Here is a 25844-nt window from a genome sequence, read left to right as displayed (position 1 = left end):
CAGGAAATAATGTATATGAAGAGTTGACATTTGCTCTTGAGAAGCTGCATATTTTCTGACATTGGTGCTTAGTGCAATAATAAATTTAATCTATGTGTATGTATATATATTAGGGGGGTACACATAATGTATGTCAAGTATTTTTGGATCCCTCGAAAGTCTTTTTTATCATATTGCTTCAGTTGCCACATGAGAAAGACACYTTAACCATGAAGTTTAGGAAAAGAGCATGCTTAATCTGTGAAGGAGTCTGTAAACCAGTGCTGATCCTAGAGGCCCCAGGCAGCAGAACCGAAAGATCCCATTTTTGCTAACTGCAGGAGGCTCGGCTCCTCTCACAACCTTACACAACCTTTTGCAGTGAAGCATAAATGTGCACTGAGCCAGCTGACCGTGGTGCGGCTCTAGGTACCCCCTAGCCACAGTTACCATGACCCTGTGCGTGTGCCGGCAAGCTCTTCCTTGCTGGAGTTATTCACCCTAACAGGGCTCTGTCTTAATTCAGTGCCTGTTTCAGGATTGGTTTGCATTTAGCTAGCTCAGAGCATCCATACAGTGGATCAGTTACATCCACCTGAAARAGACTATTGCTATTTGAAAAAGAATGCCAAGGAAGCTGCTGATACTTCAGCCGGCTGAAAGCAAAGGGAAAGTTAGATTAAACTTACAAGCTCACTTTCTGGAAACACCGGTGAGGTGGGTATCCAAGAGAGGAGTCTGTGACAGAACTGTGCTACAGCAGCATGAAGCTCTTATTTACAAGTAACTTGGCTTTAGTGCACTGTAGCTTAATTCTCCATGGGGAAGATTAATCCCTTGGAGGAGGATTAAGCTACAGTGAACTAAGGCCACTTTATTTCTGAATGGAAAAGGACACACAGGGATTTAATATACTTTATCTTACATGCATTGATTTTACAGCTTTTAGTTAATTCATCTTAACTTCCCTGAATTCCCTTGTGTAGACAAGCTTTTTGTCTGTGGAGAGGTTCTTGGAAGCGCCTGTAAGCTCCTGGCGTAGCCCAGCCGCAAAGCAGGCTGGAATGATCTCGGCGCCTCCGAAGGAGCTTACACCTGTCTAGATGCTATTAAATCACCTCTTTCTCAGATGGCTGATCCATGACATTCTTAAAAGAACTATTTTAATTAGATTTTTTGAATGGACCTAACCAAAAAAAAAAAAAAAAAAAAAAACACACACACACACACGCTAATCTCTGGGTTATTTTAGAAATCTCTCATGAACAATCTTTTCAAGGCTTTCAGATAGCACGAATTGAGTGCAGCTGCACAAACAGTATTTTCTCAAGCATGGATATGTCTAGGCTGTAGAGTTTAATAGATTTTCCTTGCCTAGCGGAATTTTCTTCTTCTTAGTGACAGTCATAAGGAAGTGTTTTATCTACATGGAAAACAAATGAGCAAAATTTCTATTCCCCTTTCCAGAGAATCTTAATCCTTCCTCCCAGTGGATACAAGCCACCCAGAAACAGGTTGAGGAGGAACTTTTTCTGGAAGCTGCTGTTAAAATACTGGCATGATTTTTCTGGTACTGTCCTTTGGGGAAAAGAGTCTGTTCATTTCTTTCATAGAGAGTTGATAGGCACTGAAAGGCCTTGCTCATAAGATGTTTCCTGATGCTGATGAATCGTAATATGCTTTACGCTTTAGCAGCATCATGACATTTCACATATTAAATTGAACTTTTTCCAAGCAGTTTTTCGCAAAAATATTTTTCATTACACAAATTGACAGTCTTGTGAATTCTATAATAACTTGACTGTAACATAATTCCTTAGCAGTAAGTAAATATTTTATCTTTTTAGTATGTAAATTAGGTGCTTAGTGGGCTAGCATTCATGTGGATAAAATCATGTGAGCACAAGAGGTCATGAACAAACAAAGGACCATAAATAATAGCTGAGCATCAGGGTCCAAGTGTCTTCAAACAATGTTACTGAAAATACTATGTATGTTCCCAGTAGGGCTAGAAAGGAGAACAAGATTTTAGAATAAAATATAACATGAGCAAGTGAGAGTGAAAGTTTAGCTTTTTGTGATCATGTGCTGAAATTTACATATACATTCAGAAAGGGAACCAAATCTTTTCTAAATATAGTTGTCACACCTGTGTTTATACAGCATTGTAGTGGAAGCTTAATACGTGTTCAAAGTATTCCATTGATTGCTTTTCCTCTTCTTTCATGCAGCTCATTGGATTTGTGTATGCCTGCTACGTGATCAGTATTTTCATGGAGGAAGAGGACAGCTGTAAGTACTGATACACACCTATCCATCTCTGGAGCCACATTACCTGGGGTGAGACTTAGTCTTGCATTAACTACCAAGATGAAGAATGAAATCTGAAAAACTGGAGGATATGGCATTCATGTACACAACTAATTTTTTTTCAAATACTTGCTTATTTAGGTACTACAGATATCAGGATTGTGCTTATTAAACCTGTTGGTAGGGGTCTGTGAACTGCTTGCAAGAGTCAGACTCATTGCTCAAAAGCATGGTGCATACATACAAATTTTTATGTATGTACACTTAAATTTGAATCAAAGCTCACGAAGACAATCTATTCTTTTTTGTTTCTTTTTTTAAATGATCATTTTATCAACAGTAAAGTTAATGAAGATGACAGGTCTAACCATCTACAGTGTTCAGTACCACTCCTACTGACAGTTAGCTAGACATGCTCCATGTTTACAATTAATTAGGTTGTTTATCTAAACTGCTGACCCCGTGTTCTCAAACTATCTTTATCAAGAAAACCCATATACATATACATATACGTATGTGTATATATATCTATATACACACTTCTATTTTTGAAAAAGCTTGAAAGTGTGGACATCTTTAAAAAAGTATTCACTGAAAGTCCTTAAATGAGCGTTTAAAAAACCTGAATGTGTTGAATGTTAAGTTATGCTGCTGTATGCAAAGAGGTTGTACCTAGCAAACTCGCCTTACCCACAGGATTATCACAGGGAATTGCAAGCAGAACTGAGATTAGAATGGTACTGGCTCAGCGAAGAGGAACAAATGTGAAAACAAGTCTGTTTAGAAAAGGGAGAATGGGTGATCATGTCAATTAGTCCCTCTCATATATAAGTAGTTATGCGGTATATCTCTCTCTACAGAAGAAAGTGGAACAAATGCCAAACAGAAAATTCCTTTTACAGCTATAGAATAAATAGCATACCACAAAATATTTATTCATAAACATTTATTCATAAAACTTAACATTGTTGTTTGTTTCTTCATAGAATTAGCACTAGTGGGTGAAATGAAAGAAAAGAAATTAAATTAAATTACTTCAGATCTGAGGAAAGCATTTGGTAATATCTTGAAAATCTTATTGAAAGTGTAATTCAAGTAATTCATGGCTCTGATGGAAAAACAAACTTTTTGATTGAAAACAGTGTGAAGAACCATAAACAAAATATTTTTTCCAGTATTGAAAATTATACTATGTTCAGCTCTCCTTCATAATGCAACAGACATTATTGTCCAATCTGTTTTAGCACTTTCGTTTAGGTTTCTATTAGGAAGAAAAAATATCAAATAAATTCTCAGATAATACTGAGTGTGAAGGAGTCATAAGTGTTCTGTACACATAGTGTAATAAGAAACAGGCCCAGAAACCTGGGTGAAAACAGGTACAGTACATGAAAAACATGAACAGTTGGAGGAGCAACCTCAAATGCAGGTCTTAAGGTGGAGGAGAAACCTAAACATCACTTCCAAAGAAAACTAGGAATCGCCGATTAGTCAGGAGCTAGTGACACAGGGTGACAGCAAAGGACGGGGTGGAAGCGAAACAGCATTCTAGTTTGAGACGTGTAGCAGGGCATTTTGTTAGTGAAATCAAGAGACAACTGCCGTTTTCATATGGCTCTGGTGAGTCAGGGCTTCGTACTGACATCTGGAAACTTAATTTGTGAGGCAATTGCTAACAAAATTCGTGAGGCACTGGGGCATCATTAAATGATTAGGAAGATTGGGAGATTTGTTAGGAAGACAAAGATTTCACTATGTTTAACTAGCAGAATAATAAAGCGTGGGCATCTACATACACACGTGGATATATGTGTATCTGGGAAGTCAGACCCTTACATGTGTCTATATTGCTATTGTTTTTTGATTTTGATTTTGTCTTTAATGATGTACTTCATACATCAGTTTTAGGCATGTGGGAAAGAAAGAGAAAAATCCCGCCAAAGAGTATAACACGTTCTTGGCAGATTCAGTCACCTGCTAAAGAGTGCATGCAGTTTGTGTTCAAGCTCTCACAAGAGGGCTATTGTCAAGTTAATGACCTTGCTCACTTAGAAACTCCAGCAGAGCGAGGGCAAGGTCTGTTTTTGCCATCCAAGTCGCTATCTACTTTCCTCTAACTGTTTGCGAATCTTACCAGCTTCTGAGAACTTCRTGCTGTATGATGCCAATGGAAGTTTAGTGCACTGGGGAAGTTTAGTGAATGGGGAACAGTTGACATATTTAGTAAACAATGAAATACATGCAAAAAAAAATTGAGTACTAGGGTGATCCACTACCTAGAATCAAGCCACTACTCATTCTCTGTACCAGATATCTACATTTAATTTCTGCTTGTCTCTACTAACTATCAATGGCAAGCTTGAGTATAGGATTTTGTTATAAATGTGTGAAAATCATTTTATTCATCTTAAAAAGTACAGTCTAATTCTCTATATATATTCTTCATTCACCGCTTTAGCATTTTCACTTGTACCTTTACATATAATCTTCCAAATTCCCATGGGAATAAATTCTTTTAGCCACCATGGCACAGGAGAGTAGAGTAGAGTGCTGGAAGGGGAGCGAAGAAGCAGAATGGATACACCTAGCAGGTTTTACAACCAGTGGAGTGAAATAATTTCTCATTTGTTACTTTTTATTAAAGTTAGCTCCTGAAGTCAATCGAAAGTGACTAAATAGCCCTTTAGTGTCTCACTTTGTGTTAATTTGTGTCTTAATCCCTATTTATGCCATAGTATCCTGGTGTACGTTGCAATGTTTTATCATTTACATCAACTCCACAGATATGTTTTAAATGAAGAAACATTCATGTAAGCCAAGGCAGAGAAATAATTTGATTTAGTAATTAGCTGAGAAGAACAGGAGTTATTCTGGAAAAATCCACATTGTTAACTTGGAGCTTAATGAATTAAACTCTATTTAAGAGAGAAGTACAGAGGTGCATCAGAACAGTCAGGTTAAAAGTAAACAGTGATTATATTAGGATAAAAGTTGGAGCATCAGCAATGAAAGACCAATTGTATGCATTTTAATATGATGCAGCAGATTCTTTTCATAGGTAAATGCAACTATTCTATAATAATGTTGCAGTGGTGTGCACAGAATAAATCTTCAGCCATCTGAGAGTATTAGTCTCTCTAATTAAATATATTCTGCAGTATTCAGTGCATCAAGTTAACCCTAGTTCTTGGTCTGAAACCTGTCTGGAAGACTTAAAAGTTAATAATAATTGCCTGTTTAGCCTCTGTGCAGTGCTTAAATGGATTTTGAAGCTGACATTTCGGCTGATGGACACTTTTCTGAACAGTAATAATGCTTGAGGAAACATTTATTTCCAGCTATTGCTCACCTTACTTACGTTTCAGACTGTAGTTAACTTTTACTTAGAAGGAAGATGATAGCAGGTCAAAAGGAATAAAAAAGAAGACATGTAAAAGGCACACTGCTGTAGCGGGGTTAATACCTTCCATCATTCATCCTAATGAAAAAGTCTATTTATATCTCTTCCTTTCATTTTTTCATTTCTTTCTTTGTAGATCTATCAATCTATATAAGCCCTTTTGAAGGAACGGAATATGTGAGATCTGTAATCATAAAAGCCTGTCACTATGCTGTTTGTGAATCATTTTCTCCTAAAAATGAACTCGGAATCTTGTTACCACCTTGTCAGTGTTACTGAATGGTTTTAATAAAGTGGAATATGGAGACTAGGCAAAATATATTGTTTTACATTATTAATACATTATTAAATTTTACAAATATTTTCTGATTTGCTTTGAGAAACAATTGATAGCACTATTGCTATTAAATACTATATTATAAATATGACATCGGTGCATGTCGAAAGTGATAGTTTTGTACTGTATGTGAATTTGTGAAGTGAAAGCTGAGTTGCATATAAAGGAAAAAAAAGTGAAAACAGAGGAAGGGAAACAAGTGAATAATTGTGGTTTCAGGATTTATTATAAAGACAAGATTAAAACACCAAATAGCCATCCTTCTCAAACCTCTTTTGTCAAGAGCAAGAATAAAGGAAAGGGCTTTCATTCATCATAAAGGGAAAGCTTTATCCAGCAAAAGATATCACAAAAGAAAATTAATAAACAAGGAATGGAAATTTTCTGTCTCTCTCCTATGCCAGTTGTATTCAGAGCTCAAGGATTTTCAGAGCAGAGAGAAAGATGAAGCTCCTTTTTAAAAAAGGAAGAGTTCCCCCACACTGTCTATAGAGACAAACATTTGCTATTATTAGATGAATATTCATTAAAATATACTATTTTCCACATTTAAAAAACTATGGTATTGTTTTAGCTGATATACAGCATTACATTTATACACATCACTGAGCACCTGCTGTCAGCAGCCACAGGAGAGACAACGAATTTTTCTTCACATTTAATTTACTTTAATATTTGTAGTTACACATTGAGTTCAGTGATGAGAAAATTTTTATAAATATGCTATGCTTTTGCAGAAGGACTGAGAACTAGTAATAGCAGATATTAGCAACAGACTAATAAATGCATATATCTATGACTATATTATATATATATAATAAATATATGTGTTTAATTAAGCAATTCTTGGGATTTAATATCTTTACATCAGTGGCAATTTCCCACATGGTTGTGTCCATTTACCTCTTAGAAAAGGAAGTTTTTTACATAAAATTCTTAATACAAAGAAAAAGACCCAAGAGGAAGATACTGCACTAAACATGTGTAGGGCATTACAAGAATCAAACGTCCTCAGACAATGACTACCCTAAATGACCTAACTGAAAATTAAGGCATCTAAAACTTTCCAAACAGTAGCCAGCAGTACAGCTAATCACTGGGCTTTCACACTCACTACCAGCCTATAATGACTGTGGACACTGATACACAGTGTGTTGTTAATGACTTGTGCTTGAATATGCTTGACACAGACTTTTAAAATGATAATAAGTTTTACTACCTGGCATGGAAACAGCACTATAGCTGCCAGATTCGGAGTATTCTCCTGGCTTTGGCATCCCTATGAAATGGCAGTGACTAACACTGTCTCTAGAGGATTTGAAAAGAAATTCGTGTCTTTCTGTTCATCTTGAAAAGCCACCCCAAAACCCAGAATTTTGATAAACTAGTTTTGATAAAATGACAGAATCAGTGTATCGCTAGGCACAGAATTGAAATGGATTCATAACTAAGACATATTCTGGGTGTCCATTAAATTGAAGTTTTCTTGAAATGAGCATATGTGGACTCTTACAGAGATGAAGGGTCTAATGCAAGTGGCCTCAGATGTGGTCCGTGATGCCTGGGAGCTTGGGGAGCCCAGCAAGTGTTATAGCAGATCTGGCCGATGACAGTGGGTCCCTCCTCCTCCTTGTAGCATGGTGCTGCACCACGTTTCAGCGGTTAATAACACCCAGGGAGCATCAGCGTTCCCTGTTAGTACTGGTTGTCATCGCCTTGCAGACACACGCTATGAGCCAGAGGAGAGGTTGAAGCACTATCAGAAATGTCAGAAATAGGAAGGGTAAACCTGTTAGTCTAATGACATTGTATGGACTTACAATCCCATTGGTGCCCTCCTACCTATCGTTAACCTTAACGTGTGAATTAACAGAAAACGCAAGCTCACTCCTACACTAAACTGACACAATGAGTTCTGAAGTATTTAATGAAGGAACAAATACAGCAGGGACGTTATACGCTTCAATTTACCTCTACCCATTATTTCTTTCTTTCTTTTCTTTTTTTAAATTAAAATATACAGTTGTCTGAACAAGCAATTGTCCTAGTTCCTATGGAAACAGATGCATAGGTATAATTCAAATATCCAAGGGTAAAACCTCTGGTGTGATATAAAATGAAAGTAGTTAAACAATATAAATACTAAAGATCAGAATAAATCTTGATCCTGGTTAAATCAATGGCAAAAAATTGCAGTAGGGGCCTGATTCCCCCCTCCCTTTTTARTGCTTAAAGCCAAAGACAAATAATCAGTCACAGGAAAACAACTAAGAAAAGAATACTCGTTCCACTCTCCACTTTGACCTTCCCTAGACATAATGTACAAGATAATCGTCATCCCATGGACAGCTGAAGAATACCTGGTTCTGGATGAGCGTTTGTCTTTAAATAATAGATAGTGTACATATTTCACAGGGAAATCTTGACTCTGGAATATTTCTGCTGGCAGAAGAAATTATCTGCCTGAAAGTACCACACATTTAATGCAGAATGCAACATTTATTTTGTATACATTCAGAGTGAGAACAAAGTGTGAACAACATCATCTAAAAGACCAATGTATGCTAATTCCAGTTTCTTGTTGATAGTGCATAGCCTACAGCAAGATGTGAATCAAATAACTTGAAGAAATTCACCCTGAGTATCTAGGCCACTTGAGTAAAACACTTGCATATACCTACAATAAGAACTCCTTTCCTCCTGTAAAGCTGCCACAGATTTCTTCTTCTTGTATCAAGCTGATTTATGCTTTAAAACCAGACTATCTTGCCTTGCCATAGGTATGGAGTTAATAGTCTTGACACTATTTTCATGTAAGCTAGCAGGTTTTTCATTTTCTATTAAGGAACAGAGTAAATCACTCAAATTATAAGAGTTGTCCAGCGCCTTCCCACAGTTCTTCCAATAAGTAGAGGACAGAGAACTTCTCCTGAAATTCTGTGGGAAACAATAACAGAGTATTACTTTAGTCTCTGAGACTTAACTCAGAGTCTCAGTTACTAAAGTAACTAGTACTTAGTCTCAGTTACTTTAGCACAGAGACGTACTGGATATTCCTCAGAAYTTCTAGTAGGTGGCAGCAGTAGCAGTGAGCACGCAGGATGGCTTTGAAATGTCCTCCTGTGGGTGCAATAAACCAGGTACCCAGATTCAGCTGCCTGGCACTAGAGGTAGCTCTGTAAGAGAGATACAACCATATTTCGATCAAGTCAAAGTTATCTGCTAATTCTTTTTTTTTTTTTTTTTAATTTGAGGATGTTACAAAAAGATTAAGTAGTGTAGCATATAATATTTTTGAGAATGTGAGAGCATTTAGATACAATCGCTAGCTTCCATCCACAGTCATGGATTCTGACTGACTATAGAAATATGTAGATATGTGTATGTATATCTGTTTGGAAAGAAATATATTGTCATTGTATTATTTACAGAAGCTACCAATATATTCCTGCCATGGTTCAGAAAAATATTATGTCATATATTGGACATTTCTTACCTATTCAGATAAATGCATACATAAATACATACATATGCATATATATATATATATATACATACATATATTATTGTTATTACGTATATAGGCGTATACAGATTCTTCTTAGCTTTAAGTTGATATCCAGACTGGTAACTAGAAAGGAGGGAGAATCATTACTACCTCACAAATTCATGTTTTGCATGTTTAATTCATGTTAGGCTTTTCTGCAATTGATTCTATATATTATATACTATATTTCATATGTAAATATATATGTAAAAGAAAAATCACTTAAAATAGAAATATAATTATAATTGTATAATTATTCTTAAACTGGAGGTCATACCTTCTATAATAAATAATATCCTACTATCATGAAAGCATAATTCTAAATAGAGGCAATATATTGTTTATTGAGAGTTTTTGACATTTCTCAGGCCCATGCATTGCTTCTGTACTCCCAAATACTCCCAATATAATCCTCTTCTTCTTCTTCTTCTTCTTCTTCTTCTTCTTTTTTAACTAGCTGATTTGATTCAAGCTTCTATTTAGCTAATTTAATATTGATTTTATTCTACTCTCCACCTTCCACTTCTTGGCCTTTCTTTTTAAATTAAATCTGCTTTTAAATGGATGCTTTTCCAACCCCAGTTGCCAGCACCTCAGCCTTTTCACTTAAATTGCATCTATTGTTAAATCAATCTTACTCCAGCATCCAGCTTCTCTCTCCTGAGCTTTCCACTTGACATCACATATAGGCCTAAGTGGTGCCTGTTCCTGTCCCTAGCTTTCACCCAGCTTCTCCATTAAAATTAAGTCTCTTTTCAAATCCATTTTCCACTTCCATTCCCAATCTTCTTACTTATTTTTTTATTTCTAAATRGCAACAGTTTTGTGCCTATTTTAATTTGTGGAGCTTGAGAAGAAACTTATCGGACTCCCAGTCTTCCATGTAAATACCGTCTCCCCAASTCTTAAGTTCTATGCAAATGGGTGCTTCTCATTTCTGGCCCCAACTTAAATTACACCTATTTCATTGTTACTGCTACTTGAGTGATAATTTTTGTTATCCCAGTTAGTGCATCAAACCTAAGAGCTCAATCTTGTAATAACTTCCAGTGCTGCTTTTGGTGTGGGACCACGAGCCTGGACTCAACGGTGAGTCCGTGTTGTGAGACRGCATGCTGAGCTGAAGAGGGCCGTTAACTGAGAATAATTAGGTTTTACACCTGCCGTGAGCTGACCATAAATTATCTTGATTATATGCTGGTAAGGAATCTTGGGATTCAGTGAGCTGAACGGTTGCAATTGAGACAAATATTCCCACTGTTTCCTGTTATAAATATCTCAGCATGTTTGACACACTCAAAAACGTTATGCATGAATTAGCAATTTAGTGATCTGAGTTCTCAGTGCCTTTTGCTTTATGCCCCTGTCCTGTGTGAGAAAGCAAGAACATTAGAGCAAATCTAAGGTTTTATTTTATAAGAAGGATGTTCTTTGCTTTTTCCATTACAGAAAATAACCTCAAAATGAAAATGGATCTATACAAATCAGCTGAGCTGAGAGACTGTCATTGGGTTTTCCTGAAGCTAAGGTTTATTCACAGTTCCTTTCTGCCAATACTAAGCTTTGAGATACAGTAGTAAGAAAGCAAAAGCTTCCGATTTTTTGTTTTAAGARGATATCCTAGAGAAAAAATATACATTATAGGTCCCAAAGCCTTCCAAATGACTCAAATACTTTGCAAAGCAGCTAATGTAWAAATACAAGAAGAGATGGCTAAGCAGCACAAGAGTCAGTGAAGTATATTGAACTAAGTTATGAATTTCAGGTCATACTAAGGTAATTTTGGAAGATCACTTTATTTAGTAATTTTGGAAGATGGTTGTTTTCAGTAGGATACCCTGTAAAAATGTAGCAAAATCAAACAACTTAAGTGGAAATTTGTTAGCTTTATTTTTAACCAACTTTGAAAACCTCAGTTCTAAATTTCATAAATCTAAAGGCAGCCAACATGTTCCATCAAGAAAAGTAGTCAACTTGCTTTGGAAGAGATAACAATGTTGGTTATTTATGATATCAAAGCAAAAGAAAGACTCACACAAAGGAGGTGTCACAAAGTGTTGCTAAAAAGAGCCACAGTCAATGGACAAGAGACAAGACATTTAAATATTAAAAATAATTCAATTTTTTTGATAACCCCTTTTCTTTATCCAATTGACTTTTTCCCATAATCATTTCTTTGGTGTCTCTGATATCATCATACCTTCAAGCCTCATAAAATAATCTTTCTAAATTCCTCCCATTTGTAGACCTGTTATTGCTATCTACCTGTTGTACATTTCAGATTTTCTGATTATTATCCTTTAATAGCTCTAATGGTTTCAAAATATAAGAGAAGGAAGTTTTACAGCAAAGAGGTGTAATCTCTTATTAGGACAGTTGATCTAGYTGATACAGTTTTCCACCTGGGTCACTTGGTCAAATAAAATATATTAACTCTTCTTAGAAACTTATTTTTCAAAGATTCTACATTTTATTTATTATATCCAATCTGTGTTGCTGATCTGCTTTGTCARCTCTTTATCATGAGAAGTCTTTCTCTTACCATTGCTCTGTGATCTAGGTCATAGCTGGGCTCTGATTAGACTTCATTTTACATCCTTATGCCTTAASTCAATAAATATATTGTTGGGTTTGCAAACAAAAATTTAAGCTCARTACATGTATGGGTTTTTTATTAGTTTTTATTTTCTCTCTGCATTCTTTTACAGYTCAAATCTTCAGATGCTGCTAAACTAAGCCAAGTAATACTGTGTGACTCTCACCTTTCATATGATGACTCTTATTCCTTGGCATTGTTTTCCACAGATTTTCTTTTCCTCCTTAATCAGGAGGAAACCTTAATTAGGACAATATGTTGTTCTGAAGAAATGTAATTCAAGAGTTCACACAAAGGTTTCCTAAGAATGTATTTTTTACTTCGTCTTTCTTCAGGAGAGTATTTTACACTGATGAAGCCAGTATTGCATTATCTTTATTATTAACAGACTGATTTACTGATGGCTTCAGAATGAATACTAATTCTGTTACAGACTCTATTCTCCCTTTGCATATTCATCTTTCTCCCAGTATAAAACAATTTCTAGYGATGAGAAAAAATGTTTTCCTAGCCATCATATTTGTTGACACATGTTTTTCACTCCTTTGTATATGAGAAGACTACTGGCCACTATAAGCTCCAAATTTTACATGTTCTAAGTTTTTAACTTTGTTTCTATAGTTGAGATATAGTCATATTATATTTTGGTTATTGAAGGCTATTTGAGCTAGTGAGGAAGATGCAGTACCAAAAGATATATTAAGAGATCAGCTAGTCAATTTAAAKGGGAAGATGGAGCAGGATAGAAGCAATAATGGTATACAGTGCAATAGGTTTCCCCCTTAACCGAGAATCACTCACGGAAGCAAACAAGTAATCATTGCRGCACTTTATGATTAATTAGTGGACTTACTGGACGTATCTGCAAAGGCTCTGAAATACTGGATGATCAGATGTCCTGGGAAAGACTGAGGACACACAGAAGGACTGACAGTGCATTTACTGAGGCTAAAGAAGGCTGGCATGACAGTCATCAACAGATGGGTCATTTTGCTGGCTTCCTTGTCTTGGAAAAAACTATGTGAAAGAACAACTGGAAGATTAGAGTTTGCTGGTTTGTGCTAGACCAGAGAGATGAAATTTGAAAGATGACTGAGAATCTGTAGATCACAGAAGGAATTTACCCACTTATATTTCTGATCTGTACGCCTGAATTCAAAGAAGGCACAGTAAGACCTTGCAGTTTACCTGTTGATTAATCAAAGAGGAGAAGCACTGACCAGAGAGAGAGTCTGAGAGTTCCTGCTGAGATGAATAGAGGGAGGCTCCAGCAAAGGAGGCATGGTCTTCCTAGCAGAGAGAAAAAGKGTAGTTTGGAGTTTAGAGATGTTGAAATCCTGGAAGATGTGTGGTGGAAATCCAGATCCCCAAGGCTGAGGCAGGCCACCATGAAGTGGTGTAGCAGCTGCAGAAGGGAAATACATACAATGCCTCATGATGAGGAGCAATGTTATGTGATGAAGCAGAGCTTCTGCACAAGATTTCAGTGACCCCCAAGGTTTTGGGGGTAAAGACAGCATGATAAATGAGAAGGAGGATTTGGAAATGGAAATTGTCTCATCTGAAGTAGAAAAAARTGTTAAAAGCATGATGTTCTTGGTATCAGAAAGTGGAGGGAGAATGATATCACTAAATCAAAATCCTCCTGGAAAAGTTGGCGCATGGCATCTCAGGCTCCTGAAAGTATGTATGTCAAGCATGTATGTCAAGTTAGAGACGGTAGTCTATACCAGCACCTGAGCAAAATCAGCTGCTAATAAAGGAAAGGCCAAGGAAGAATAAGTCTCAAAATGACTGACATCAGAAGAGCAGAGACAGTAAGTGGATTTTAAAGCAACGAATCAAAAGTAGGGACATAAAAGAAAGACAAGAGAAATTGCAACACAGGCTGAATGTGACAGAACAGCACTTTGAAGTGGATATGCCCAGACCTTTTTATCATGAACTCCCAAAGAAAACCACAACACTGAATTCAAAAAAGTCAGAATTAATTGGATTATAAACTCACACACTTCTTAAACAGAAAACTCAAAGTTATGGATCATAGAGAGTAGAAATGAGAGGCTCGTAACATCCCTTGCCTGTAGCTGAGCAGTAGGAAAACCAGGCTTCCATTCTGAGCTTCAGCCAACTTGCTGGCTTTTTGCATTGCAACAAACTCTGCTCAGCCTCCTTGATCCTTAGCATTGCCCTCCTTCTTCACCATGAAGGCTTGCAGCACCAGCAGGTCACTCTTCCCTTCAGCAGCCCCTGCCTGACTGTGAGTTCTTTGCTGTGCCTCTCTCCCTTGTGTCTTGCACCAGTGCCCATACGCAGAAACTCTCCCTCCCTGAACGTGCTCGGTTAATTCCTGGGGCAGAAGTGGGCTTGCTCTCATTCCAGATCTGTTTACTCTTTGCCAAAGAACTAAAGATACAAACACATGGGGCAAATATCATGTCCCAGAGAATATTAGCTGCAAAGTTCAGGGGCAGTTGTCATCCCTGGGACGCTGGGAACAAAAAAACTCAGAATCACTCAACGATACAAAAAGTCCCTCAAGTGCCATATCCCAGATTTTTAAAATGATGTTAGTGTTCTTCTGCTGTGRCTGGAAGAAGAGAACTTTCTTCATTGCATGGAAATGCCTCACTCTGAATAGCCCAAGTGTTCTGAAAGACATGGCTTTACCTCATGTATTTGATCTTGTAAATGTATTGCTCAAGGAATTGTTCAATTATTCTATAGAACAGGATCTGCATTATATAAGGAGAAATTAATTTCATGTAATGAAGTATCCATATCATGTAGTTAACGTAAGAAATAGCTGTTGGAATATCCTTGGATATATAATAATGAGACAGATAGACTGAAATGTTGTCTTAAAAATGAATAATTGTATCATACTGACAAATAACTGAAGCAAAAGTATTGTTATGAATACACAGGAAAAAGGCCAAAATGAGCCCTGTGGGATTCATCTGATGGGGAAAAAAAGAAAAAAGCAATATGAAGGAACAAAATACCTAACTTGCAAATTTGCAATAACCTGTAAGTGGGAGAAATCAATTCCAGTTGGTCCTAGCATCTACACTAAACATTTTTAAAAGAACACTGTRGTTTATGGCATCAAACTCAGCAGAAATAAAAAGGCACACTAATACATAACACATATCCCTGAATCAGGCTACAAAAAAGACCAAACCATATCTGCAAAAAGCTGATTCAGAGTTCTGCCTCCTCTGAAGGCAGCATGGGCACATTTATCATGAAGACCATTTGTTCAGAGGCATAACTGAAGCCTTTATGTACAAGAATAGTATTTGCTCCTGACTGTTTGAGCTGCCATTTTAAAGATTAACTGGACATGTATTGCGAGAGTTTGATGGCGCTGTTTTTTCCTTGGTAGGAAACATAGTCAATAGATGTCATTTCTGGGTGTTAAGCACCTTGTACCCACAGGAGGTTTTCCTGCACTAACTTACTTGTGCACAGGCAGTAACTTAATGGCAAGAAAAAGAAGGAATCACAGAGCATTCTACACCAAAGGGGATTAGAAGGGGAAGGAAGTTAGAGAGGAGAAAAATTAATAACTGGGGAAAACAATATGTGCTAAAATTCTAACTTTTCTAATTTTCTTTTTGGATAAAAATGATCTAGGAAGATGTATTTGGGCTCATTTCTAATTCACTTTTTTCACAGGTACAAAGCAGACTACCATTTGTTTTATTTCAAACAACCTTGCTATTGAACTAGCAATAGTACCTTTAAATGCAAGCCTTGGGAAAAAAGCTTTCCTTATTTGAAATGATTGTAAATATGGTTTCCATATGCTTTTTTTCCATAAGTAAATGACAAATCATTTCATTATGAGTAACTAGATAGCTATTTTAGTCATCAAGATGAAAATTAAGGGAAAGAAATGATAGCATTATCATTAAAATGAGGGACGGAATAGTTAGGAAGAAAACATGCAATATCAGAAATATTTTGTTATGACAACATTGCAGACAAATAACATAAATCAGAGCCAACCACGCTAAGATRTAAGGGACATTGATGCCCAGCCTGAGCTGCTTTGCTAAAAAGATTAAGCTCTGAAATGTATTTAGAGAGARTATGATATATTTTAAATCTGTTCTCGTCAACTTTGAATGTAGGTTTTGCAGATAGCAGAGTGTCAAGAGAAAAGGACTATTTGGTTAAGCTTAAAGAAAAGAATTCCTGTATATTTATGACTTAAAGTGCATTCTTTCTTGATGCTATATGAGTGATAATAAATTTTTGATAAATATTTTTCTGTAAACTTCGTGGGCAATGATTATAATCTGCTAGGGAATTTGCCAGGTAAGGGCTAGGAGACCTTAATGACTTGAAAGTGATTGAGAATACTTTCTTTAAAATAACAAAAATTGTAATTGGGAAGCCTGACTTTTAGCTTTGGTAAAAGAATAGTGTGGTTGTCAACTGCCTCCTAAGACATGGCATAGAGAACATTTTGGAAAGATATTTTAAAATAAGAATCTGTCTTACTAGGTGAAAAATAAAGAGGAAATGCAATGCCAAATCAGATAAAATTGCTGTGGAACCCTGAAATATTCCACTTCCAGCTCTAGTAATAAAAGTTCATGTAAATGGTTSCCTTCTAGTAATTTTCTGTCACTTTTTCCTGTCTTAATCTGATTACTGTCAGCAGGTACTTTATAGAAACAGAAAAAAATCACAGTGTCACGTATTGTTACTGATGTCACTTCTTCCTTTCTTAATTGTCTCRCATGCATCTTCCCTCCTGTAGTCATCTACATATATAAGAAGCTCTTTGGGGAATCCTGAAAAGAAATGTAAGCCTCTTTTGCTACATAATTTGAGGCTCAGGTGCTCAAACTTCATATGAAGARGGAAGAATAGATAGTACTGGCTCCTGACAGATAGCTGGATGGATCTGTCTAGTTCAGTGAGGGATATAAGAGCAGCATGTCTCTCGAGACTGGAAGGCAACAGAAAAAAAATGAGATCTTAGAAATGAATCATGCTTATCTGGAAAGTTTATATAAGCTACAAATTCAAGCACTTGAAAGTCCAAAGTAAGTTTGGACTTTATATACAACATCTACTGACTTATCAGTCCTTCATTTTTGCTTTCTCTTTCCTGTTGACTTTAGCTCCTTTTCATGCTGCATGTCACGTATTTTAACTGGCTGCACCCTCCACCACTCTCCAGTCTTCTCTTAATGAAAGTAACTGCATCGTATTATATTCTTACTGTTCAAAAAAATCTCATAAAAGTAGGAATAATACATTGCAAACTAGTATATGGGATCCCATAGGTTAAGAAAAACTACCGTACATAAAAGCACTCARACAAGCAGCTGATAGCCTGTCCTTCTGTTGGAAAATAGCCAGCTGGAGATGCTACCCATTCAAGCCACCAGTTTGSGGACTTACTTTCACACACAAAAAGGAGAGGCAAGCATAAAGAAGATCTGAGATATACCAGGCCGAGACTTTCCAGAGGCTGCTCTTGCATGATTTATTAAGAATTGTGTTGTCCTCATACCACTGTTCTGTTCATAGCCGGCACATCCAGATATGCTTAGACTTTGCCCACCTGAAAGGAAGAAATTAGTACTATGCCAGTGGGCTGACAAGCTCTTGCAGCTGTTTGCACAAGGGCTGCCAGCAGGTCAGTGGGATATTGCCAGAGAAGCTGAATTTCAGATGAGAGGATGGAGAAGGAAAAACAATTTTTTTTTTCAGATCTCTGATTCTTTTGTGCAACCTTCAAAGGAAAGGAAGTTTTAACTGGCATATGGGTGAATGCATTGTATTAGTAAGGCATACCTAAATGTCAGCTGTCTAAAAAAGAATAACCCTCACAATTACTGATGTCAACGGATACACCTTCTTCAGCCAGCAGCGTTTTGCACTTTTCTCATTCAGGCAGATTATGACAACGGTTCCTCTGATATGAACCATGAGTGAATGAACATCATTTTAATGGACTGCCCGCGGCGGACAGCCGGTGCAGATTTGCACTTCCAAGCCCAGCAGGTAGTGAACTCTGAAAGAACATTTCACACTGGCCATTAAGCATCCAGCATGACCACAGAACTGAGGGGACACAAGGAGGGAGCAATTCCCTGGGAATATGGATCATGTTTTGCAGCCAGCTGCAGATAAAATAACCAGTTTCTGCTGTAACCTGCTATTATCTGTGGGGTGCTAAAAAAATCCTCTCCCCAGGATTTTAAGTTTCTCTCTGCATGACAGTAGTTAATGACTGGACTCCATGGCGTATTCCTTTTCTAGTGACTGAATATCCCTGCTGCTAACATCATAGGGGTTTTTTTCTTGGGGGGGGGGGAATAGGGGGAGAGTGCTTTTCTAATTTAATGAATAGAATTATAGAACTGTATAGCAAATTTTTTTTTTACATTGAACTTCCTTCCTTGCATATGCAGCTTTCTGAAATTAATTTTTGTAGTCCTATAAATTTATAGCAGGTATCATACATAATCCATTAACCAGATCAGAAATAAACAAAATCAATTATTCAGTATCAGCCTTAAAGTAATATTTTCCCCTTGGAAACCTATACAAATGTTACAACTGTTTACACCTCCCTATTTAAGGAAAGGAATGTGTGTTTGCATCCTAAAGTTCACTAAATGTAAAGTTTTATTTGATTAAAGTTGGATGTCTCAGACGTCTGTTTGAACTAAAAGGTACATAGTAATGTCTCCACACAGAATGAGAATAATAATTGAGATCTTTATATTTAATGGCTACCATTCCCTTTTCGTTTCAGTCTGGGGGGTTTAGTAGACATAACTGGGGAAAGCATTAGGTAAAATCAGTTTGAATTTTTTTAATGAAAACTAATCTGAAATTTGGATTTAAATAACTGACAATGAATTTTCATGTTGAAGATGTGTCAGCTGTCGCTCCATAAAATAGAATATATAACAGAAAATGTGCCTGACCTCTGAACTTTTTTGAAGGTGTTATTAAATATATTTTCTTTGTCAGATAAAAACATGTCTAAGTTGCTAATCATTAATACATATTAATGTCACTTGTTTCTCCAAAAGATTTGATGGTAGCAGCACTAGTTACTTTAGCCTCTTTTTCCACTTACAGAAGCAGGAAGGCTGTGTTTGTTATTAGTGAGAGAGAAATTATGAGTGGTTCTGAAGTGGTGAATTATYTCAAAAATGTACTTACTAACTCCTTCTATCACATGCCCTCAGCAAAAAATAATCCTATTTAGAGAGCAAACAAAACTGCAGTTCATAACCACGCAGCCAGATTCTATTACTATGACATGATTTCTTCTGAAAAATGAATCATTAGCTATGTATCATATTAGACAATCAGCTATTTAAGAAGTTAGTTTTTCTAAAAATACATCTGCAAATACATCTCTTTTTAAGGGTTGGGTCCCGTTAGTGCTTATGTAAGTTTTCATGTACGGTGTTTTATTTTGTTACATTTTTGTGAAAGAGGGTTGCAGCATGAAAGAGAGCGTAACAGGGGAGGAGCATGTTGGCTGGGGCTGGCATTCAAGCATTATGTCCTGCTCACAGAGTTTTAAGAAAATGTCCTTGCAGCTAAGGTGATGGTCCATAAATGAAATGCATCGAATTCAGTTTTCAGCTAAGCTTTTTAAACTCAAGAGGAAAGGCGATTAAACACAACAGGTGCATTTCCATGGATTTCAGGGGGTATTTCATCAATTTTTGAACTCTAAGTGTCATTTCCCTGTCTCCTCATCCTGGACCATCACTCCTTCTTCCTTTGTTTACCTAGTAAATATATTGTTTGGGAAGAAGCTGTTTCTTATTAAGTGCTCATATAGTGATCAGCACAATAWAGATCTAATTTTATTTAGGGCCTAAATATATTCTTGCAATGCAAATAACAGCAATTGCTTTCCATGTGACAAAAAAATCCCAATGTGCTGTAAATTTGTCAGATCTACACTGAGACTGTAAAAGCCCTTCTAAGTCAACATGACCATAGAGGGAACTAAAAATTTCTCAAAAGAATGTATCTCCACAGTATTTCTGATATAAGAATCTTAAGACAAAGTGGGAAGGATTCTGAAAATATTTCCTGTCCTCAAAACTTCGTTCACAGAAGATTCTGCTGCTTTTTCACATATATTCTTCACAAGTTTATTCTCAACTCAGTGGACATACTTTTGGTTTTCATTGCCTTTTTACATTGTTGTTACTCCACTGATTTGTAAAACTCCAGGTGAAATTGGTTCACAGAGACTAAGTTTTCTATTGTTTCCACAGGTTAGATTTCCAAATGCTTCAAAAGGAATTGGATCTGAATTAAATATATTGAATTGAATATGAAACTAGTGAAACTACCTTAAAAAGAACAAGCTGCATTATCTCGCAGTGGTTATCATTTATGTACACTGCAGATTTGTAAAAGTTCCTTTTGCAAGCACACTAAGAGCAGCATGCCTATCTAAACAGTCAGTTGCTAGATTATCTTGCCAGGCACAGTGCTAAATAGATCTGAAAGAAGACAGAGCATAGAGCCTTCTGTAAGCCTGTTTCACAGTATTTTTACCTATTTGTTTATTTCTGGTATGGAAACCTGTGCATGTGCTTAATATTTTTTCTTTTTTCCTTTTTTTTTAATATAATTTGTCCATATCTATTTTTAAGTTGACATATTTTCATTTCCATTTGTTCATTTTTGGAACTGTTGTATTTTCAGTTGATTTCATAGGCGGACTTGACACATACTCCTACCGACAGCCCCCCCAGGAACATGTTGAATTAAAGCCTGTAAAGCCCGTAGGTAAGGTTCTGGTCCAATCGACCACGTTAATCCTTCTAACTGGACTGAAATCTAACCCTCTCCTGAAATAATTTTGGCATGAGGTTACTAATAATTTAATTATATTTTAATTATAACCTAAATAAAAATTAATCCAYGTAAAACATATTAGTAAGTATAATTTATCATTGGTAGCATATCTGCTAAAGCAAGGATTAGCAGATATCACCACGTCTRCAATGTTGTGCCTTGGCTTAATGCAAGGAGAGGCTATCAGTGAAGGATGGAGTTGCTTCCCTGCTGACTTTTTAGTAAGAGTAGGGGGTGGCTTTTGGCTGCTACAGCATAAGCCTTAATGAGATTAACTCACTTATGGAAAAGCAGAAACTCTTGGTGTTTAGCTAGCTAATGAAAGAAAAATGTTTGCTGAAAAACTACTAGTCAGCTTAAAATCTGTCAGTAGATTTTCACTGGAATTTCGTTGTCTCTTTTTCCTCAGTTATTTGCTCCCACAGTTAAAGCATAGTTTTGTTAGTCTCTACCTATGAAGTATTCTCCACTACCTAATGGAACATTTTAGATACATATCATTTCACTTTATTTGGAATAAATTAAAGTACAGGAAGATATTAGCAGTACATATATTTTAGCAGAACCTCAGATAACTTAAAATAGATGATACTTCAAAGCACATTGGTGAAATGCAAGATGTTCATTTGGAAATTCTTGTTAAGTGCTTTTAGTTGTTGGCCTGATGCTTTCAGTCTTCAGATTTATTTTTGGGCCTTCCATGCATCTTAAGTGAATGCAATATTAAACCCAAGTGTAGCTGACTGACTGAACATGATGTAATGACTTAGTGAGCTTTACTTATCAACCAAGAGAATTAAAATGGGACTGAACGTTTTTTCCTGGTGTATGCATGTTGTGTACATGCTGGGATTTTTAACTTAAAGAGGCCAGAAGGTGCTAAACAATATTTTGGGCTGGATATTTGACATCTTGCTTGGAACTTTATTACTTTTATAATGGGTTTTCTTGATATGTTTTACTCATACTGCAGCTTCTAGTTTGTAGTAATAAATGTGGACAAAATGTTACTCAATTTTAGTAAGTAAATATCTTGGGATTGAGAGCTTGAAAGTGGGGGGAACATCTCAATATAACTCAGTATAGCAATGTATGTTGGAACAGAAGAGAAATATCACATTAAGACACTAAAATAAACAGTTATGAATGGTTTGGCATGGTATTAACTACATTGGAAGTAGTAGCTTCCATATATTAGAATCTGTATTTTCATGAATGTTTCATGAAATGCTATTTTTGCTGCATTTTGTGTGGCAAAGATGACAGTAGAATGGAATTTTGACCATTCTAAATGAGATGCTGGAGACTAAAAATGTGAAATAAGTATCCAGGAGAAAACAAAGCCACAGCTACAACATTTATATCCCTCCATACAAGATTTTAATCTCTAGAGCTGGCTGGACTGAGGTTAAATTTGAAGCATTAGGTGAAAGCATTAAGTGAATAACTATTTAGTGCTTTCTTSATAAACTCACTATTACTAAAGGAGAGAAAATAATTACATTTTCAGAAAAGATTTTTTAAATATTTGTCTGTTTCTGCAAAATTTCATTTGTACAGAACTTGTTCTTTGATAGTTAAGTAGCTCAAAGGGGAAAAATAATATCCATGATCTAAGTCTGAATTAAAAGTCAAATTAAGGGAACRATTCGAATAGTCATTGGATTGTTCTAGCCATCAATTTGCAGATGTTTATCTGTTTGCAGCATGTCAGCCTGCCTGACATCTTTCAATRAGTTAATTGCTATGAATAGCAGTTATATACAGTCTGAGAGTCCAGAGGGTGTTTCTAAGTAATTTGACTTTTAGTATCCAGACTGTTAAAAATTTCATTTCTATTCATTTGGAGGTAAACATGAAAAATGTTTGTTAAATATATTAAGTGCCTTAATAAATGTTACAAATCTTTTGCCATTTTCACCACTCTGCTTATGGGAAAAAAATTAGCATGGTGCTTTTTATAGATGATAACTTGGCTATATATCCTTCCTCATCTCATTCATTTCTCTTAATCATTCATATATTAACTACGTTTGCATTGAAAATACAAGGTTCTGTGGCCTCATCAAACAATGCAGAAACCTTCACAGTGTTTATTGAGTACTCATATTCAGTATAATATCTGYTTAGTGCTGGTATAATTATTAATGGTTAGCAAGTCTAAGAATAGTTGTTCTTTGTCCATGGGAAGACTTTAAACTGGAACATGTTATCACAAGGAGCATTTCTTAATGCAAATATGAATGATCATAGCTTGTCTGGTTGTTGTTGGTTCTTCCTGTAACTTCGTTAGGCTACAGAACAAGTAAAAACAGAATTGCAGCCCTGAACTGTGTAGTTTGAATTAAGATATTGGGAAGGGAGGACAAGAGAGATAGAGTGGGAAAAAAAATATCCTGTTCCCTTTGGAATTAAAGCACAAGGACTATAAAGAAGACTATTGTGTCTTCACGTTTCAAGTACAACATTAACAGCCCAGGTCACTTGGTGATAGTGAGACTTGATTCCATGTGCTGCTTGATGGAAGAAAGAAACAAGGAGATTAGAAGGAAAAAAACACCACATTTTGGTTTGTATTGTCTTTTTCAAAAAAATTATTTATTTTAACAGCTACTAGAGATTAATATTTCCATGCCTGCTATTCCCTTTTGAATGACTAGACCTGATCAACTGTTACCATAGCCTTGGGCAATCCTGTCTGGAGAGACACTGAATCCCTAATTCCACAGGAGAAATAGCTTTTCTAAGGCCAGTACTAGCTTCTGCTCATGGAACCAGCACAGCGTCTCAGAAACTCTGCCGGTGCAGCGGTTACCACCTTGGKTACCACCTTGCGATGGGTCGGTGTGATCCTCTCCAGTTTGTATGTTCTCCTATACTCCACCACTATGAAATCACAGGGTTTTTTTTTTCTAGATTACWCAAGCAAATATGCTTTTCAGGCAAATATTTGAGAACGCACAAATTACGTGGTCCTGTGATTGTGGTGAGGACTATAAATAGTGTGAATCCTGTTTGGATGTGTGTGTTTGTACCCAGGTCATGTGAGAATTTTATAACCTGGTGAGCAGACACCTTTTACTGTTAAAATACATTATACTGAAAAGGATCTGTTATTATGAGAACTCCAAGCAYGGTTTACCACCTGCAGTATTTTTCTTCAATATTTTTTTTTTGGCTGTGTGTTGCACCTGATCTTAAACCAAACCAAAGTACAAAGCTACCACTTCATATACGGTCACTTATTCTTGACCTTATTTGTATCTCTTATAGCTGAGGAAATTAATATCCAGGGGTTTTTGTATCTGTTTGTTCATTCATTACTAACCTGTCAGCTGGTGTGTATTTACATCTCACAAAGTGAAAGGTAGATACAATAGGACAGAAGATATGGAAATTTTCATCTGTTAGTAATTCATATATTCTGCTTTTTAGGTCGAAATAAGTAATCAACATTTACTCAAGACTTCTGCTGTCACTGAAGAAACAGATGTTAGAAGAAAAGACTAACTTTGTGACTCATCGTTCTGGAAGAAACACATCATCCGTTCCTCACGGCGTGTGGATTATTCTTCCCAAAGGCTCAGTGTCATTATCAGCATTGTTATTTGGTAGCTCCTTGTAGATGATCTTGAATTTTTGAATAATTTACTTATATGGACACTTGTAAATTGTAAATTTTTCTTTTTTAATTTCAAAATTTTTACAATGTTTAGAGTTAAGGCATGAAAACAAAGCAACCAGTGAAAACTAAGAGAAGGATAGGTCTTTCTCAAGGAAGTCAGTAATTCTTAATTGATGGAATCATACTGTGCCTGATCAAGATTATGTTAGCAAACTATAATTTTGACTTCAAAATATGTGCCAGGAATCAAATACTAACCATGTAAAAGAGATCATTTTCAATGCTACGTGTAAAATTTACAATGTCCACTCCTTGCATTGTTTAAGCTACTGTATGCAGTAGGAGTTGATCTATGACTCTTCTCAGCCAGATGTTCCAGCACTAAAATACTCATCTGATTATTCCAATTCATATATGGCTCCTTCTCCCTCTTTAATCTCTTTTGCCCTGAGCCCACCAATAGTAGTTTTCTATGATCTGAAGGGACGTAACATGGCAATTCTCTGYGGATGCCAATATCTAGGAACCCTAAAATCCAGAGCTCTTTAGATGTCTGTGATTTACACATTTTTAAACTCTTTTCCTCCCTTTTCCCAGGAAGAAGCCACACATGAATGTAAAGTATGGGCACCAACTGCAGCCTTAGAAGCCTCTGGGGATTTTTTTTTAATTTTGCTCTTAATTTAAAAGTAAACAAGAAAACCTAGAAAAGTGTATAAAACTTTGTAAAGTTGTTTGTAAATACTTCTAGACAAAAAACATGTATGTAACTCTGTGGTATTTTCTGTCACCACTAGTATAAAGTGATACACAAAAGCTATTTTCTTTGGGGAACTAGTAGTCTTTTTAACATAACTCCTTCTTTCTCTCTTTTTAATTAGTATTTAAAATACTGTGCACAGCCATACACTGAGAAGGCCCACATGCCTCAGCRTTCAGCAGGAATTTCATTATGGCTTTGAGCCTGTTTCCGTCTTCATTTCTTCTCTGTGGGCTTGTTTSGTGGGACTGTCACGAAGGATATTTCTTCTGATATATATATCTCACCTCCCTACTGGAAGCTGAACAGAGGTCTACTAAGTCCCTTCATAAATCTTCACAAATATCCTAAGCAGTCTTCAGTTGGTAATGATTCAGGTCCATCAACATTCAGAACATGAATTTGTTGTCTTCTATTGA

At 36.2% G+C, this 25844-nt stretch overlaps 1 protein-coding gene across 1 annotated transcript in view; it reads left to right on the top strand.

The window, feature by feature from the left end:
• Positions 1 to 25377, top strand: part of NKAIN3 (sodium/potassium transporting ATPase interacting 3) — a 185824-nt gene extending 160447 nt beyond the window's left edge. The window contains exons 5-7 of the mRNA XM_085313526.1: positions 2211 to 2271; positions 20888 to 20971; positions 24476 to 25377. Coding sequence (XP_085169652.1) covers positions 2211 to 2271; positions 20888 to 20971; positions 24476 to 24489 — 159 coding nt within the window. The 3' untranslated portion in view covers positions 24490 to 25377. The remainder of the gene's footprint in view (positions 1 to 2210; positions 2272 to 20887; positions 20972 to 24475) is intronic.
• Positions 25378 to 25844: the final 467 nt, after the last annotated feature.

Source organism: Rhea americana, unplaced genomic scaffold, assembly GCF_003343005.1.
Source record: "Rhea americana isolate MKP2758 unplaced genomic scaffold, rheAme1 scaffold_39, whole genome shotgun sequence".
Lineage (NCBI taxonomy): Eukaryota > Metazoa > Chordata > Aves > Rheiformes > Rheidae > Rhea > Rhea americana.
This window is presented reverse-complemented; position numbering and strand designations above follow the sequence as displayed.